The sequence below is a fragment of the Osmerus mordax genome, chromosome 7 (assembly GCF_038355195.1).
Source record: "Osmerus mordax isolate fOsmMor3 chromosome 7, fOsmMor3.pri, whole genome shotgun sequence".
NCBI lineage: Eukaryota > Metazoa > Chordata > Actinopteri > Osmeriformes > Osmeridae > Osmerus > Osmerus mordax.
In genome coordinates this window covers 19,914,306-19,928,502 of record NC_090056.1, presented here as the reverse complement: position 1 = coordinate 19,928,502, position 14,197 = coordinate 19,914,306, and the positions used below count along the sequence as shown (strand labels likewise).

Here is a 14,197-nt window from a genome sequence, read left to right as displayed (position 1 = left end):
ATATACAGCAGCAGCAGGTCCAACATCAATGGTTGATGAAAAGCTAATATACAGGTTATGGAAGAGTGACAGTGTGTGTGTGTGTGTGTGTGTGTGTGTGTGTGTGTGTGTGTGTGTGTGTGTGTGTGTGTGTGTGTGTGTGTATGTGTGTGTGTGTGTGTGTGGGGGGGGGGGTAGAGAGAGAGAGATATCCTCATTATTAAACTAAATACTAATAACTTCAAAGAAAAAAAAGAGTCAATCATTACTGACCCCTCATCTAACTGGCCCCTGTCAATAAAACAACAACACAAGATATTAGGCTGTGCTTAACCGTCTGTGCTAAACTAGCTGCAAGCACTCCCACAATAACAGCTTTGACGTCACTCTCCGCAGGTCCCGTTGGATACAGCCGCAAAACTGCGAGAGAGAACGGCGATTGAAGGGAATAGCACTAGTGGAGCGGCGGTGGCGTCGGCCATCTTAGAACTATCGCGGTTACCGAAATACATCCTCTGGATTCTTTTCTTGAGAGAAACATTTTATTAAAACGACAAGGATTGAAAGGGAGGTTTTTGTTTTTAAGTGTTCGAATTCGAAATCAGGATGCTGTTCCGAGGGAATAAACAATTTGCATCCGTTGTCGGAGTAGTCCTCGGACTATTATGTGCGGTGGAGGCAGCCAAAGGTAAGCTCTTGATAGGGTTTATCTCACAGAATTGTCGTCTACGTCTCTTCTCCGGCGAACGTTATCACCAAGGAACAAGACGTAAACGTGAAATTTACAATAAAAAATAATCGGGGCGTTGTTTTTGAACAACGGAGCTGGAACGGGTTCTGCAAGGGATGCATGTTGAGTTCAACCTGCTCCACAAGGGATGGTTCGCTTTATAGCCCAGACGGATGCGCTCCTAAGTATCGGTCTCTTGTCAGTGCACAACACAACGTTCTAGAATCACATTTCACGTTTCAGCATTTGAGGTCAAACTTATTTAATCGTTTCTCTTTCACATTCGCTGTGATTTTTTATTAAAACGAGTGAACTCATTTCTGTCATGAAACGATATCAGGGCCAAGAAAACCACGGATGAACCGTTGTCTCTGTAAATCTGTTTCGGGTGTCAATGTTAGGCTACTCTTATCATATTCTAAACAATTACATCGTGCTGATACCTAATTTCATAAGCTATAACGAGCCCGAAAAACTATCCCATAGCCTTTACTGGCGGTTTTATAGAACTCTGAGTTTGTAGGCTATTGTCTAGATGCCATAAACACCACTGTGAAGCTAGGTTATTTAAGGTAAAGCCTAAGATAATTAAAGGTTTTCCAAAAGCGTACACAGACTGGTTGTTATTTTGGGTTTCTGTTGCCTGTTATAGTTGGACTGCGCTACGGGCGCACGCCGTCTGAGCTAGTTGGCTACGCATTGCAGATCCTCCCCACCCGTTCTGTCTGTCGGTGGATTAAAAAATTAATGTGTTGTGATCACAAGCTTAGCAAAATACGGTAATAAAAAGTGAAGCAGGTGCAACTGTGGGTTGTAGTTTATTGTCTACCCGGGGATACCAAGAGGAAATGGGCCTGTAAACGGATTGCTAGTGCTGCAAGGCGGTCCACAACGCGTCGGCAGTTCGATATTATAAGATGAACAGCTCTCCCGGCGTCAATTTATCATCGTGATTGATATGGGTCTGTTGACCTTTCAATGTGAAGCTTCTAAACGAGAGCTCACTTTGTTCATGTAAAGGCAGGTGCGTAGCCCACTTCTGCACGCGGTGCGCAGTTACGCGCTACGCCGGGGATGGGAATTGTATTTTCTTTTTTTCATGGATGGCACACCCATTTTCTTGCTCAAAACAAATACCACCCAGACCCCTGTTATGAAAATCGGCATACCATCTCTATCGTGTGCTAGAAATGCCTAAATGAAGGATTGTTCATTAAAGTGGCAGAGGGGGAGATGGGGATACTGGCGTGCGTGTTGCTATGCCAGCCAGCTGGGAATGCGTGATGAGAGGCCAGCGTTGTCGATGCCATAATTTGATTAAAATTAATTATGCTCCCAACAACTTTGTTTCCATGTGGTGACCAGGAACCTGCTGGTCTGTTGAAGACTGACCTCTGAAGGAAAGAATAAGATCAACCTAACTGGTGTGGTGTTTCCCAACACTGATCTTTGTTACGAACAGATTTAGATTTAAACGTGAATGATTTTCATGATTACTCGTTTACAGTGTAGAATAATTCATGAAACCAAACGCCAAACGCTTATCATCGCATAATGGTGAGTTGATAAGCCCTACTCCGGCCTGTGCGCGCATCTCCTTCCTGTTGAAGTATTTGTTCTGCACCTGCTCACCTCCCTGCTCTTATCTGGGAACAGCCCTGTGAAAATGGCCATCTTGTGTGGACGGCTTATCTTTATCGTCTAAAGGTCAATTGCCCTGCTCTCGTTCGATAGAACGGCGTGCTCTTTTGACCGTGGTCTCCTGTGTTCATGACCCCCACAGACTGTTGTTTATTTAAACCGTTTCGCTTTTTCAACCACGAAGAAACAGCTGTCCATCCTCTGGTCAGTAGTTTGGTGTTTTCACACGGAACAGAAACCCTGAGGCAGTTCTCCACTCCCAGTGGAACGTCTGACATCACGACACTGTTGTCACTCCTTGATAACGACCTCTTATCATAACCCAAACATTTGCCCAGGTTCAGCAGCGGTTAAGTCAGAGGTGAAAGCCTGTCAGGAACATTCAGGAAGTGAGGTCACCGGTGTAGCCTGGTAGAGGGAGTCAGGTGGCTGAGCGGTTAGGGTATCGGGCTAGTAATCAGAAGGTTGCCGGTTCGATTCCAGGCCGTGCAAAATGACGTGTCCTTGGGCAAGGCACTTCACCCTACTTGCCTCGGGGGAATGTCCCTGTACCTACTGTAAGTCGCTCTGGATAAGAGCGTCTGCTAAATGACTAAATGTAAATGAACAAGTTGTTATCAGGCTCCAGAGCTTGATAACAACCGTTCATTTGAATCAGTTGTGTTGGAGCAGGGAAACATCAAGAACATACAGGACAGCGCTGCCTGAGGAACAGGGTTGAGACCACTGCCCTAATACGAACAACACAAAGAAAGCAGACTCTGTAAACTGAGGTTGTCATGCCAACCTTCCACGGCTACCTAGAACTGTCCTTGTTTGTGAAACAGACGCTGTAAATCCTGCGTATAAGCTCCCTGACATGGTCATTCTGAGTCCGGGAGACAGCATGAGCTTCAGAAACAGTCACACATTCCTAATCACCAGAGGAAGACAGTCTGGGAATCTGGGTCTCTTCTCGTTCCAGACATGTACTCTACAATAATCCATGTAGTTTTCCTCTGGTTGTAAGTTGTAATTCACCATGCTATACATAACCCTCCCTTCCCTCTCGCATATAGGATCCTATCATAATGTTTGACTGAGGTGGTGATCACTGAAAGCTGTGGGAATCCTACCTAGGATTGATTCGAGGTGGTTTCCTAGCTCATAGCCTTCAGCTGCAGGTTCATCTCTTGATATTCCGTCCTGTCCGCCCCAACGACATAAGAACACTGTGGCAGGCAGGCCCAGTTCTGATTGGCTGGCTTCTCTGATTGAAGAGCATGCGCTAGATTGCAGTCAGCCACATCAGTGGAAAGTCACATGACTTGCAGACAACCTTGCTTGACAGGGAAATCAGGGCTCCCCAAGAAACATGGCCTCTTCTTCTCTGCTTACACAGCTCAGACTAAAAAGCCCCTGGCATCTGGAAGCCCCGGCGGCTCGTTCATCACCGAATTAGCAAATTCAACCGAAGAGCAAATTGGTCTCTCTAGGCTGCCGTAGTTTGGAGAGATGACAAACAAACGTTCTGGTGCGGGAGAGCCTTTATCGAAACGCGTCGAAGATCTGGTTGTGGGGTGTGTTGCCGTGTAGCTTGGCAGAGTATGGATGCACGCATGGTGATCTGTTGTGCTGTTGTTGTTTGTGTGCTTGTAAGAAGCAGGGGTTACGCACCATTGCACTTGATTCTGTGGAGATCTCTAGAATGATATTGGTAATGATGTATTCATTTATAACAGATGCTTTTATTCAAAGAAATGTACAGTGGGAGGAGGGGATTTGAACTTGCAACCTCTTCATCTGCAGTCAAATTCTCTAACCGCTGAGCTATATTCATCCCGGTTAACTGTGGCATATGCTGACTGCCTAACAGTGGAGATTGGCCCAGAGCCTAACAAGGACAGGTGATATGTAGATAGATGATCCTTCATGACCTTCAGGTGAAAACAGGATCCTGCTGAAAGCCTTCGTGATGTTGGCACAGGGAATCTGATTTTGTCTGTCGTGGTAAACCAGAACTATGTCCATGAATAGAGGACAATGCCTGCTTTGTTTCCTTTCTACCATACTGGGATATTTTGTGTCATTGTTCTGCTCATATCACTGTCAGTTAACAGGTCTGCTTTACCAAAAAAAAACATTAGTTGTTTTTTTGTACATGGCATGACCAAGGGGCAAACGTCTAGGTATGTTTTAGTGAATGTTAGTGCTACCCAGTTTGGAAATCCAGAATAAAATGGCAGCTGTCCTTAATGTGGATTAATCTATTTTTGTTTTCACATTTTGAGATTTCCATCTGGATTTCCGTCTGGAGTCAAAAACTGTTGATTCAGGACACGAAACATGAAGAGTGATGATCTAAAATTCAAAACAACATCTCCACGAAATCCTTTGCTACATCCAGCCCGGGTTTGAATTCAGACATGAACCTCAGAGTAATGTTCGTCATCCTGTATTTCTTAGTTCTTATTTCCCTCCAAACAGTTTGCTTGACCTTCACTCCTGGTCCTACGTCTCAAAGTTAACTGTTGAATATCGGTGCCTCATTTATTCAGAGAATTCCCTCTGGAACAAAGAGCTTTTGCCAGCAGCAGGGTTGAGGTCCATAGTCTCGATGAGGACGTCACAATACAGTGACTGTTACAGGAGCCATGACTCCAGCCCTGCAAGAATGCGTCTCTGAGATAATCCTCACAGAGTGCGTAGATATGAGACACATTTCAGTTTTGTTTTGTGTCCGTTTTTAAAGAGAAACCGGTCTTGTAGACTCGTGTCTCTCTCAGTCAGACTCAGTCAGGCTTCATGTGGAGCAAAAGGGGTGATTTCCCTTTCAGTAGCCTCGTTGGGGCTGAATTGAATTAGTGACCTGTCAAGAAAGGGGTCATCGGATGCTGAATATTAAGTCGTTCTTCTCAGCCCATCAGCAGCCTGGGTAGCTGTGTCAAGCTGTTGTCAGACAAGAGTGCACATTCCAAAACATATATATTTAGCGTTCATTGTGGGTTGTGTAAATGTTCTCTTAGTAGGAGAGGTGATTCATGATAAGACGGTTTCTCTGGAGAGACGGCCCTTGAGGCACATCGATGAAGCTCTGTCAACACATGGCTGTTTTTGTGTTTTGCACAAGTATAGGGGGATGGGTTAGGGTTAAGAGGTAACTCACATTGAACACTGTGGCAAAATCCCAGACTTTGGAATGGGTGCAGCCTTCACAAGTGCTGAACGATGCTGTATTCCTGAAGTTTTTGTGTTTTGCACAAGTATAGGGGGATACATTTACATTTAGCAGACGCTCTTATCCAGAGCGACTTACAGTAAGTACAGGGACATTCCCCCGAGGCAAGTAGGGTGAAGTGCCTTGCCCAAGGACACAACATCAGTTGGCATGACCGGGAATCGAACTGGAAACCTTCGGATTACTATCCCGATTCCCTCACCGCTCAGCCACCTGACTCCCCACCTGACTCGGGATGGGTTAGGGTTAAGAGGTAACCCACATTGAACACTGTGGCAAAATCCCAGACTTTGGAATGGGTGCAGCCTTCACAAGTGCTGAACGATGCTGTATTCCTGAAGTTTCTACGCAACAAGCTTACATAAGCTGCTATCGAACCACAATCCGTTAAATGGAAAGGCATTTACATTTAGTCATTTAGCAGACGCTCTTATCCAGAGCATTGCATGTTGAATTGCATGCCCTCCAACAATCAGATACATAAAAGATACGTTTTTGATCTGGAATCCTGATCTTGCGTCAGTTACGACAAGCCTTGATGATGCCCTTACTGGTGAGAAACCCAGGATCTCTCCTCCTGGTGTTCACAAGGCAGTGTAATCCAAGCCCATGTTTGAGGGGTTTCATAGCCATAGCTCTTCAGGCTGAGGATGTACATGTGATAGGGTGTGGCACCATCTCCCGCGGGCTGTGAGAAATACAGCCGGTGCGGTGCATTGTGTCTGAACACATCAACACCACAAGGTACCCTGGGAAACAGGTAAGCAGAGAACACACTACTAGCCCACCGCCACGGGGGTCACATAGGCGCACACACACACACACACACACTACCAAGCTCTTTCGGAGCTGTTCAGTGCGCTCCACTCTCACTGGCTCTTTGTGTGTTCCCTTCACAGAGAGGTGATTGAGCTGCATTCAGGCCCTCCGTACCCACCCCCCAACATAGTAAGACCCCTGGACCTTCTGGAGGCTGGTGGGGCCTGGTGGTGGGGGGCCTGGGGCGTCGGTTGTGACTGCTCGGTGGACAAACAAACGCTGTGTCTTGTTAGCCCGACTGAGGGTCCCCTGTGAGAGAGATGTTTGGGGAGAGGGGCCCCAAGCCCTGCCTGCAGGGGATGCAGACACTCCCAGAACAGTCTCTGCTCTGTGGCTTAGAGTTCAGAAAGCTCCAGACTCTCCCTGGGCTGAGCAAACACTGACGTGCTGCCCAGTGTTTCAGGCGGCAGCCAGATTGACTTCATTGATTGCCTCCTGGTCAATGAAGTTAACAAGCACACTCACCAGCACAATGGCCACCCATGTCTTTGAATTCGGATCGGCGAATCCTTCACATGGATTCATCAAATGGCTCTAATAATTTACAGTTTCCAGCTTTACAGCTTCCTCTCAGGCATATTTCCAGGCAGCCCTTGAAGTGGCTCCCTGGATAAGTGTGAACAGTCAGAGGGGCTATTTCTCACCTGCTCGCTGGAGATACCGCCTTGCAACACCTACCACGCAATTAATAACTGCCACCGCTGGTTTTAGATCTAAGCAGAGACTTCGGAGGGTCATGGGGTTGGGTGGAGATGCAGTGCTGGCGGTTAAAATTGAAAGCTTTTAAAATTTTGTATAAACGTTTTATTAAGGCATTTTTCACGCCCTAATGGACAGTTTAAAGTGAAGTGTGACAGGAAAGGCAGGGAGGAAGAGAGAGAGAGAGAGAGAGAGAGAGAGAGAGAGGGAGAGAGGGAGAGAGGGAGAGAGGGAGGGAGGGAGGGAGGGAGGGAGGGAGGGAGGGGGAGGGGGAGGGGGAGGGGGAGGGGGAGGGGGAGGGGGAGGGGGAGGGGGAGGGGGAGAGGGAGAGGGGAAAACGTGGAGCAAACGGCCATGGCCTCATTCGAACCCAGGCCGCTGTGGTAAGGCCTCAGCCTACATGGCACGCACCCTTAACCAGTGAGCTACCGGGGCACCCTGGATGGAAACCTTTTTGAGCTTGGGCCGTGTAATGGAAACACAGCTCCATATCTGACGCCTGGGCTCCCATTGGAGTCATTACACAACAGCATCATGATCAGAGTTCATCTGATTAACACAGACCAACTGTCTAAAGGCTGAGTCTCCATGTGCTGCAGGGCTGTGCTGTAATTCTCCTGTTAAGCTCTGGGTGAACAGAAGCCTGTCAATACACCGGCCTTATCTTGCCAGCAGTGACGGATGGCTGGAGGATTGACACGTGTATGGGTTCAGGATGGAGATACAGGGAGCTGATAGCTGCGTCATCCATCCCTGTTTTTTTTTTTTTTTTTTTTTTTTTTTTTTTGAAGAGAGACATCCTAACGTGTGAGTGTGTGTGTGTCTTTGTGTGGGCGTTCTTTTGTAATGCAGGATTACCAGGACCTATTGTGACCCTGTAATTCTCACAGGATGTGTATCAGCATGGCTATAAAGGTCAAACAGTATTGGTAGCTGCTAAAGAATAAGAATACACTGGGATACAAGGAGTTCTGTTTCTGTGTCGCTCTACATACATTTTATTGGATGGATTTTGGTTGACCATGAGCTGGAACTACACAACAGTGGAGACTAGACTGGTGTTCTGGTAGAGACCTCACCACAGGGACTTCACCCTTGTACTCCAATCACTGATAAAGTCTCATGTTTAAAACCCTTTTCTTTTCTGAGAGTTTGACTCTCGCCTCCCACAATCATGTCAGTGTGCTCAAACCTCGTCTTCACAGCTGTAACATCTGAGTGAGGATGGGACAGTTGGCTCTCAAACACTAACACAGAAAGGAGAACCAAGTCACTCACTCGACAAATGTTAAAAAAAGGAGCTTGAGGAGCAGAACACCTGGCTTGTTTGGCCCTACTCAGAGTAAACAGTCTCTTCCTCACAGTGGCAAGGCACAGAATGACTCACATCCCCCTGCCTTTGAAGAGAGGGCGATGAATTTTGCATTTCAAAAAATGTTTTGGACTAAATATAACCCCCCCCCCCCCCCCGCGCGTTAAAGAAGCTCTTTTGGAGCGGGCACGCAATATACAATTGCAGATGATTCCTCAAAGCTGAGTGCGGAACATGAGAAGGAAGAGAGAAACCGAGATGATCTTGCGCCAGTGTTTGCCTGCTGCATGGGGAGGAGAGATCGGTAGATGCCCTGGTAAACACAGTCAAAAACAGAGATATTTTGCACATCTCTTATTTCCTCGACAAACAAAAATAAATACAGGGGGTGCCGTGGTCGTAGATGAACCTCTCAACATGACAAAGAGAACGCACTCACCAAAAAAAATACTTTTCGAAGTTTTTTTAATGCGTAGCAGCAAATGGCATCACAGAAGAGCAGCTCAAAGCATCATCCCGGATTATCTTCTTCCGACTGCCCAGAGGTCACAGATGATTCATATCGAGAAAACTCTCTCCGACACGTCACAGCGCCTGTCATCCCGTCCTCCCAACCACCCAGCAGCTCACTGCCACAGCACCGCGCTGAGGCACTGTCAAAACAGTCAACTCCTCACACCCAGTGACCGGGAGGCATTTCTAACAGCCGTATTTTATAACATGGGCCTGTGCACAGCCCAAGCCATGTCTGAGTAATGCCTTTGTTTAAGTCTCCCCAGCCCTCGACCTTGTTAAGTGAATGAACTAGGAGCATCCCATTATGGGATTAGATGCCAATACGTTACCATGATGGGTAACAGGATTGCAATACCAGGTACTGTTGAGGCCCTGGTCATGAGCTGGCTTGCCATCTGTGCAGCTAGCACATACTGCTGCTGTAGTAGTAGTAGTAGCGGCTGAACTGCATGTTGCCGTGCACTGTTCTCTGCTCCTACAGTAATGAGTGAACTGGTCGTTTGGTGTTTGGGTCTTCCGTGTCTGACAGTATGCGACCCACAGGTACCTTCTCACGAAACACTCCGGAGGTGAATGTCTTTGCTGGGAGTGGTTTGTTTGGTACCCTGTCGGTTTCTGATTGCTGTTACTCTGTGGTTGTATTCAGTAGCTGGAACTACAATCAATGTACAATTCCTTTGTGACCATGTTGTAAACAACAGGCAGTGTACAGTTCCTTTGTGGCCATATTGTGACCTGCAGTCAATATAAGCACATATGCATTTCTACTTGGGGCCACCCTGCGTACGTTCTGGATGACTCCTGGCTAAGAGAGCTTATCAAGTCCCTCAGCTGGCACGATCACAGAGATCTCAGATGTTCTCAGACATCCGTATCCCTTTAACCGTTCCAGTCACCCGTTGTGTTTTCAGCCTGGTCATTAGGCCCCCTGATTAGGCACATTAAAATGACTTAATTAGCCTTGGCTACATCGTTCTGCTTATTGGGCACTTCAGAATGTTGAATTAGTCTCATTAAAAGTCTACATGTCGGTATATTTAAATCCCCCCCCTCCCCTCCTCTATATATTTGTTTAGATTTATGTTTTTGAAAGACAACCAATGCCGGGAGGTAACCCATAGTGGGTATTGTCCGCAGTATGTCGTGATCCATGTGATTCATATTCGCATAGGCTACAATCAAAATAAGCACACATACCTTATATAACTGTGACATACATGTGTCTTACATCTGCTTCTGTTGAGATAATACTTCCTAGTCTAATGTTTTATGTTTTATCCACAGCATAAATAAGACCCTGACTTCTGGCCATCTGCCCTTTGTCTTACTCATTTCAAAATGGCTGACTGTTGTCTTTGCTACGTTTAGGTTACTTTGATTAAATGCGTAACGATGCAGATTTGCAGATTTCCGGTTGTTGCTTTATCTGTATCTGTTCCCAGTGGCAACCATTTCAGTCTGTAGAAAAGTATAATGCTTGAGGTCAAAATGTTCGTCTTATTTTGTGTTATCACAATTGCTTCCATATGGGAGCTGGTTTGATAGACCCCCTGGTTGAAATTGAAATAGCAGTGCACATGCACACACAGAATAGGATCATTGGCGACCTAATAAAATAAAAGTAAGGAACTGGTGCACAGCCATGCTAAACAACCCACCCTGCCAAGTGTTATGTTAGAGAATAACATCAAGCCCTAAAAAATCACATCTCCTTCAGAGCCCCTTCCCTAATCTCCTTTGCATCTAAGGCCCCAAAGCTTCCCTTTCCTTTGAAGTCTAGCTCTAAACCTCTCCCATAACGATAATAGCTTAGCATTAGCGCTAGGCCGCAAACACAGAAATTGACCCATTAGTAACGTCAGGAATGAAAAATAGTTGCAGCAGTTTGTGCAAATTAGCGCCCGGTTTCTGTGTTGTTCTCATATCACATGCTGTCTGTCTAAACGAAAGCCGCACAGTAGATGTTAGGCACGTTTATTCTAGCATGGCGAAGGGTGATAAAGCTGTCTAGTCTTTGAGGGCCTGTCGTCAATTTCACACAACGTATTGTAAATGATGTGTTGGATTTCACACTTCAAATTCAATCAGTTTAGCTTAAGCACATTTCCTAGAAGCTGTGTGCCTGTATATCTGAGCCTGCGTCAAGCTTTAGAAAGTAAGGAGAATAGGTTATGCCTACTTCCATGTCATGCGTGTTCAGTATTGACGGTTGGTTCTGATTGATTTGGACCATAGCATTGTTATTTTTTTTCCATAAAGTTTCATTTTGTGACCACTGTTGCTCATTGGTTTGACTTTTGTTCATCTATCTGGCCAAAGATGGTCGATCTATTAAAGATGGTCGATCTATTAAAGATGGCGCTGTATTTTGTACCGTCTATAGCTAACTACAATACGTGGTTTTGTCAGATATTTTATGGTGTTGCCAGCACGTCAGTAATGGTATCCGCCTCAGCAGGAGAATATACTAGCCTAGGCCAGCGATTCCCAACCTGTGGGCCGCATCCCGCACTAAGTGGTCAGCTTGGGTAATACAGGTGGGACACCAAACCAATGAAAACTAAAGTATGAAAAAATTTTATATATACTGTTGGTAAATGATTATTACAATCCTTACTCATTTTTAATTTACATTTTGCCTTTAATTCATCATGACCGAAACGCCAATAGTTACGCTTAGCACTTTAACGAAAAGGCCAACTGACGTTTCCGCATCACTTCTGCCAATTGCGTAAGCCAAATCAATAACTTCCGGTAGCGAGCAGTTACCGAGTCTCACACAAAATGCCGTTGATTGTTATGCCAAAATGGGGGGCAATTAGAGGACATCCTAGCAGTCTGGTCTATTTGTGTGGTTTGAAACTTAATGAACCTGAAGTCAACCTGAAGACTATAGCAACACATATGTAGCTATAGCATACCACGCATAGTTTGGGCCAAACAGCTTTCCATCCAATTTTAAAATGGGATCCAGTGAACATAAATACAACACTGCTTGAATATCACGCCCTAGAACTGATGACACCATTGTTAGAAGAAGGTGTCTAGCTGAACAGGCACCACAGGCAGGTAAATAACTGAATAACCACATTCATTAAATGTGGAACTTCGGAAAGTGTTAACTCCAGGCTTGTCGTTGTTAGCTACTGTCTCAGAGGAAATCTTATGAACAGGAGAACACACACATTGTCCTGCAAGAGAGCCCTTCTCAACACATATACACGTATGTACACACACACATACTGTATATATGTCAGGTGGCTGAGGGGTTAGGGAATCGGGCTAGTAAACAGAAGGTTGCCGTTCCAATCCCGCTGTGCCAAAAATGACATTGTGTCCTTGGGCAAGGCACTTCACCCTACTTGCCTCGGGGAGAATGTCCCTGTACTTACTGTATGTCGCCCTGGATAAGAGCGTCTGCTAAATGACTAAATGTAAATATATACACACACAGCCGCACGCACACAGGTACACACAAACACAGTTTTAAGTAATCCGGCCCTGAAGCACGTTGCATGTTTTTCTGCCGCTGCCAGCTAAAACAGATTCTCGTCTGCAGCTGGGCGGTTGCCCGGGCCAACGGAGCATGATGCTGTAACGAGCCAAAGTGCCGGTCTGCTGGGTTGCTGCGTTGTGATTGGCCGGATGATGCTAGTGTCAGGACCCATCCGGTTGGGCTGCACAGCCTGGCTGAGTCCACAGATATGACCTGGTCAGGCTGGCACTGGCATATACAGCCCCTGCAGAGGATTTCAGGCTCATCTGTGGAAATCCATGTGTTTTGGTGACAGTATTATACAGTTGCCTTGGACCTTGAACGAGTCTGGCCTCTTAATGACCCCTGAAGATGGAAAAAGCATTAAAAAAATACTTGTGTTCACCTGAAGAAAAAATAAATTTCTTTGAATTGTTTTGGCATTCACACAGATCCTCTCTCCTCTCTCGTTTCTTCCCCTGCAGTTAATAAGCACAAACCATGGATCGATACAACGTACCACGGGATCGTCACAGAAAACGACGACAAAGTTCTTCTGGATCCTCCCCTGATCGCCCTGGATAAGGATGCACCTCTACGCTACGCAGGTGAGAGGACGTGTGACCGCTGGGCTGTCTCTGACCTCTGACCTTGATATCCTCGCGTGTTGAGTTCTCCTGGTGTGCTTGAATGAATATCAGGGACCATGTCCACGAAGTTGGAAGATGGCTGTATATAGACCCGTCATGGCCAGCCAAAATAACTCGGAGGGGATTGGCGATTGGAATTATCTTTAGAAGGATAGGGTAAGGGTTAGTGAGCTTTACCCACCCCACTTTATTTTTAACCATGAAAACCAGACCCTCTAATGAGTGAGATTGGGGCTACCCTACCAGTTACAGAAGACAGATGCATTGAAAGGCCACACTGTTCGCATGGACTTTGATCAAATCTTTCCTGTCAGCATGTTCGAGGCATTGTATTCCAGCTGGTTCCCATATTCACCACAAGCCCCCCTTTCATATCCAGATCAATCAGCATTTTCTTTTAATGATGAACTCCAAGGAAGAGGCACATCTCACATGTGGCACTGAGGCACATGTGCCAAAGCAACTTTAGTTTAGGCCCAGACAGGTTTTTTTGTTAATCACAGAGAGATTGAGTTTGGCCTGCGTTCAAACATGGCTTCCCTCCACCCCATCCCATGGAGACTGGTCCTTAGCCACCCCCACCCCCCTCACGGCCCCAACACCCCCCCCCCCCCCACCCCCACTCATTGCTCTCTTATCACAGCTTACATCTCTTAAGGACTGCGCTTCGTCAGCAGAGGTGAGCATGTTTGCTGGCAGAGAACGGAGTCTAACACCCCACATCTCCTAGAACGTTACGTTTAGTTTTGACAACATTCAAACGATTCGTCCAGCCCTGATTTGGTTGCTTTGACGTTTGATTTGTTCGCCAGGGCAGCCCTGAGCTCCGGGTACGTTCGATTCGTATGCCGGGGCAGCTCTATGTCGAGCCGCATCTCAGATGTACAAGGAGCTCAGATGTAAAACGATAATGCGGTCGAGAGGGCACTGTTCACCTGCATCACATGATACCCCCGTCCTCTCCCACTGTACTGGGGCTCAATAGCGAGCTCTCTCAGCGCCGGTGCCTTCTTTGTGTGGAGCTCCTCTTTGAAGAGCGGCTCGATGAAAGCGGACAGCGTGTCCCGAGAGCAAACAGGCCGTCGTCACGTGGCACCAGGGGTGACCGTCTCCCGGCCCCTCGACCAATCACACGAGGCCCACCGCGAAGCCAACCAAT

The 14,197-nt window shown here is 46.6% G+C and overlaps 1 protein-coding gene across 4 annotated transcripts in view; it reads left to right on the top strand.

The window, feature by feature from the left end:
- The first annotated feature begins 417 nt into the window (after nucleotides 1–417).
- The window catches only part of clstn1 (calsyntenin 1), a 32,428-nt gene continuing 18,648 nt past the window's right edge, over nucleotides 418–14,197 (top strand). For all 4 annotated transcript variants that reach the window (XM_067239932.1, XM_067239930.1, XM_067239931.1 and 1 more), the window contains exons 1-2: nucleotides 418–667; nucleotides 12,874–12,996. In XM_067239932.1, coding sequence (XP_067096033.1) covers nucleotides 586–667; nucleotides 12,874–12,996 — 205 coding nt within the window. In that variant the 5' untranslated portion in view covers nucleotides 418–585. The remainder of the gene's footprint in view (nucleotides 668–12,873; nucleotides 12,997–14,197) is intronic.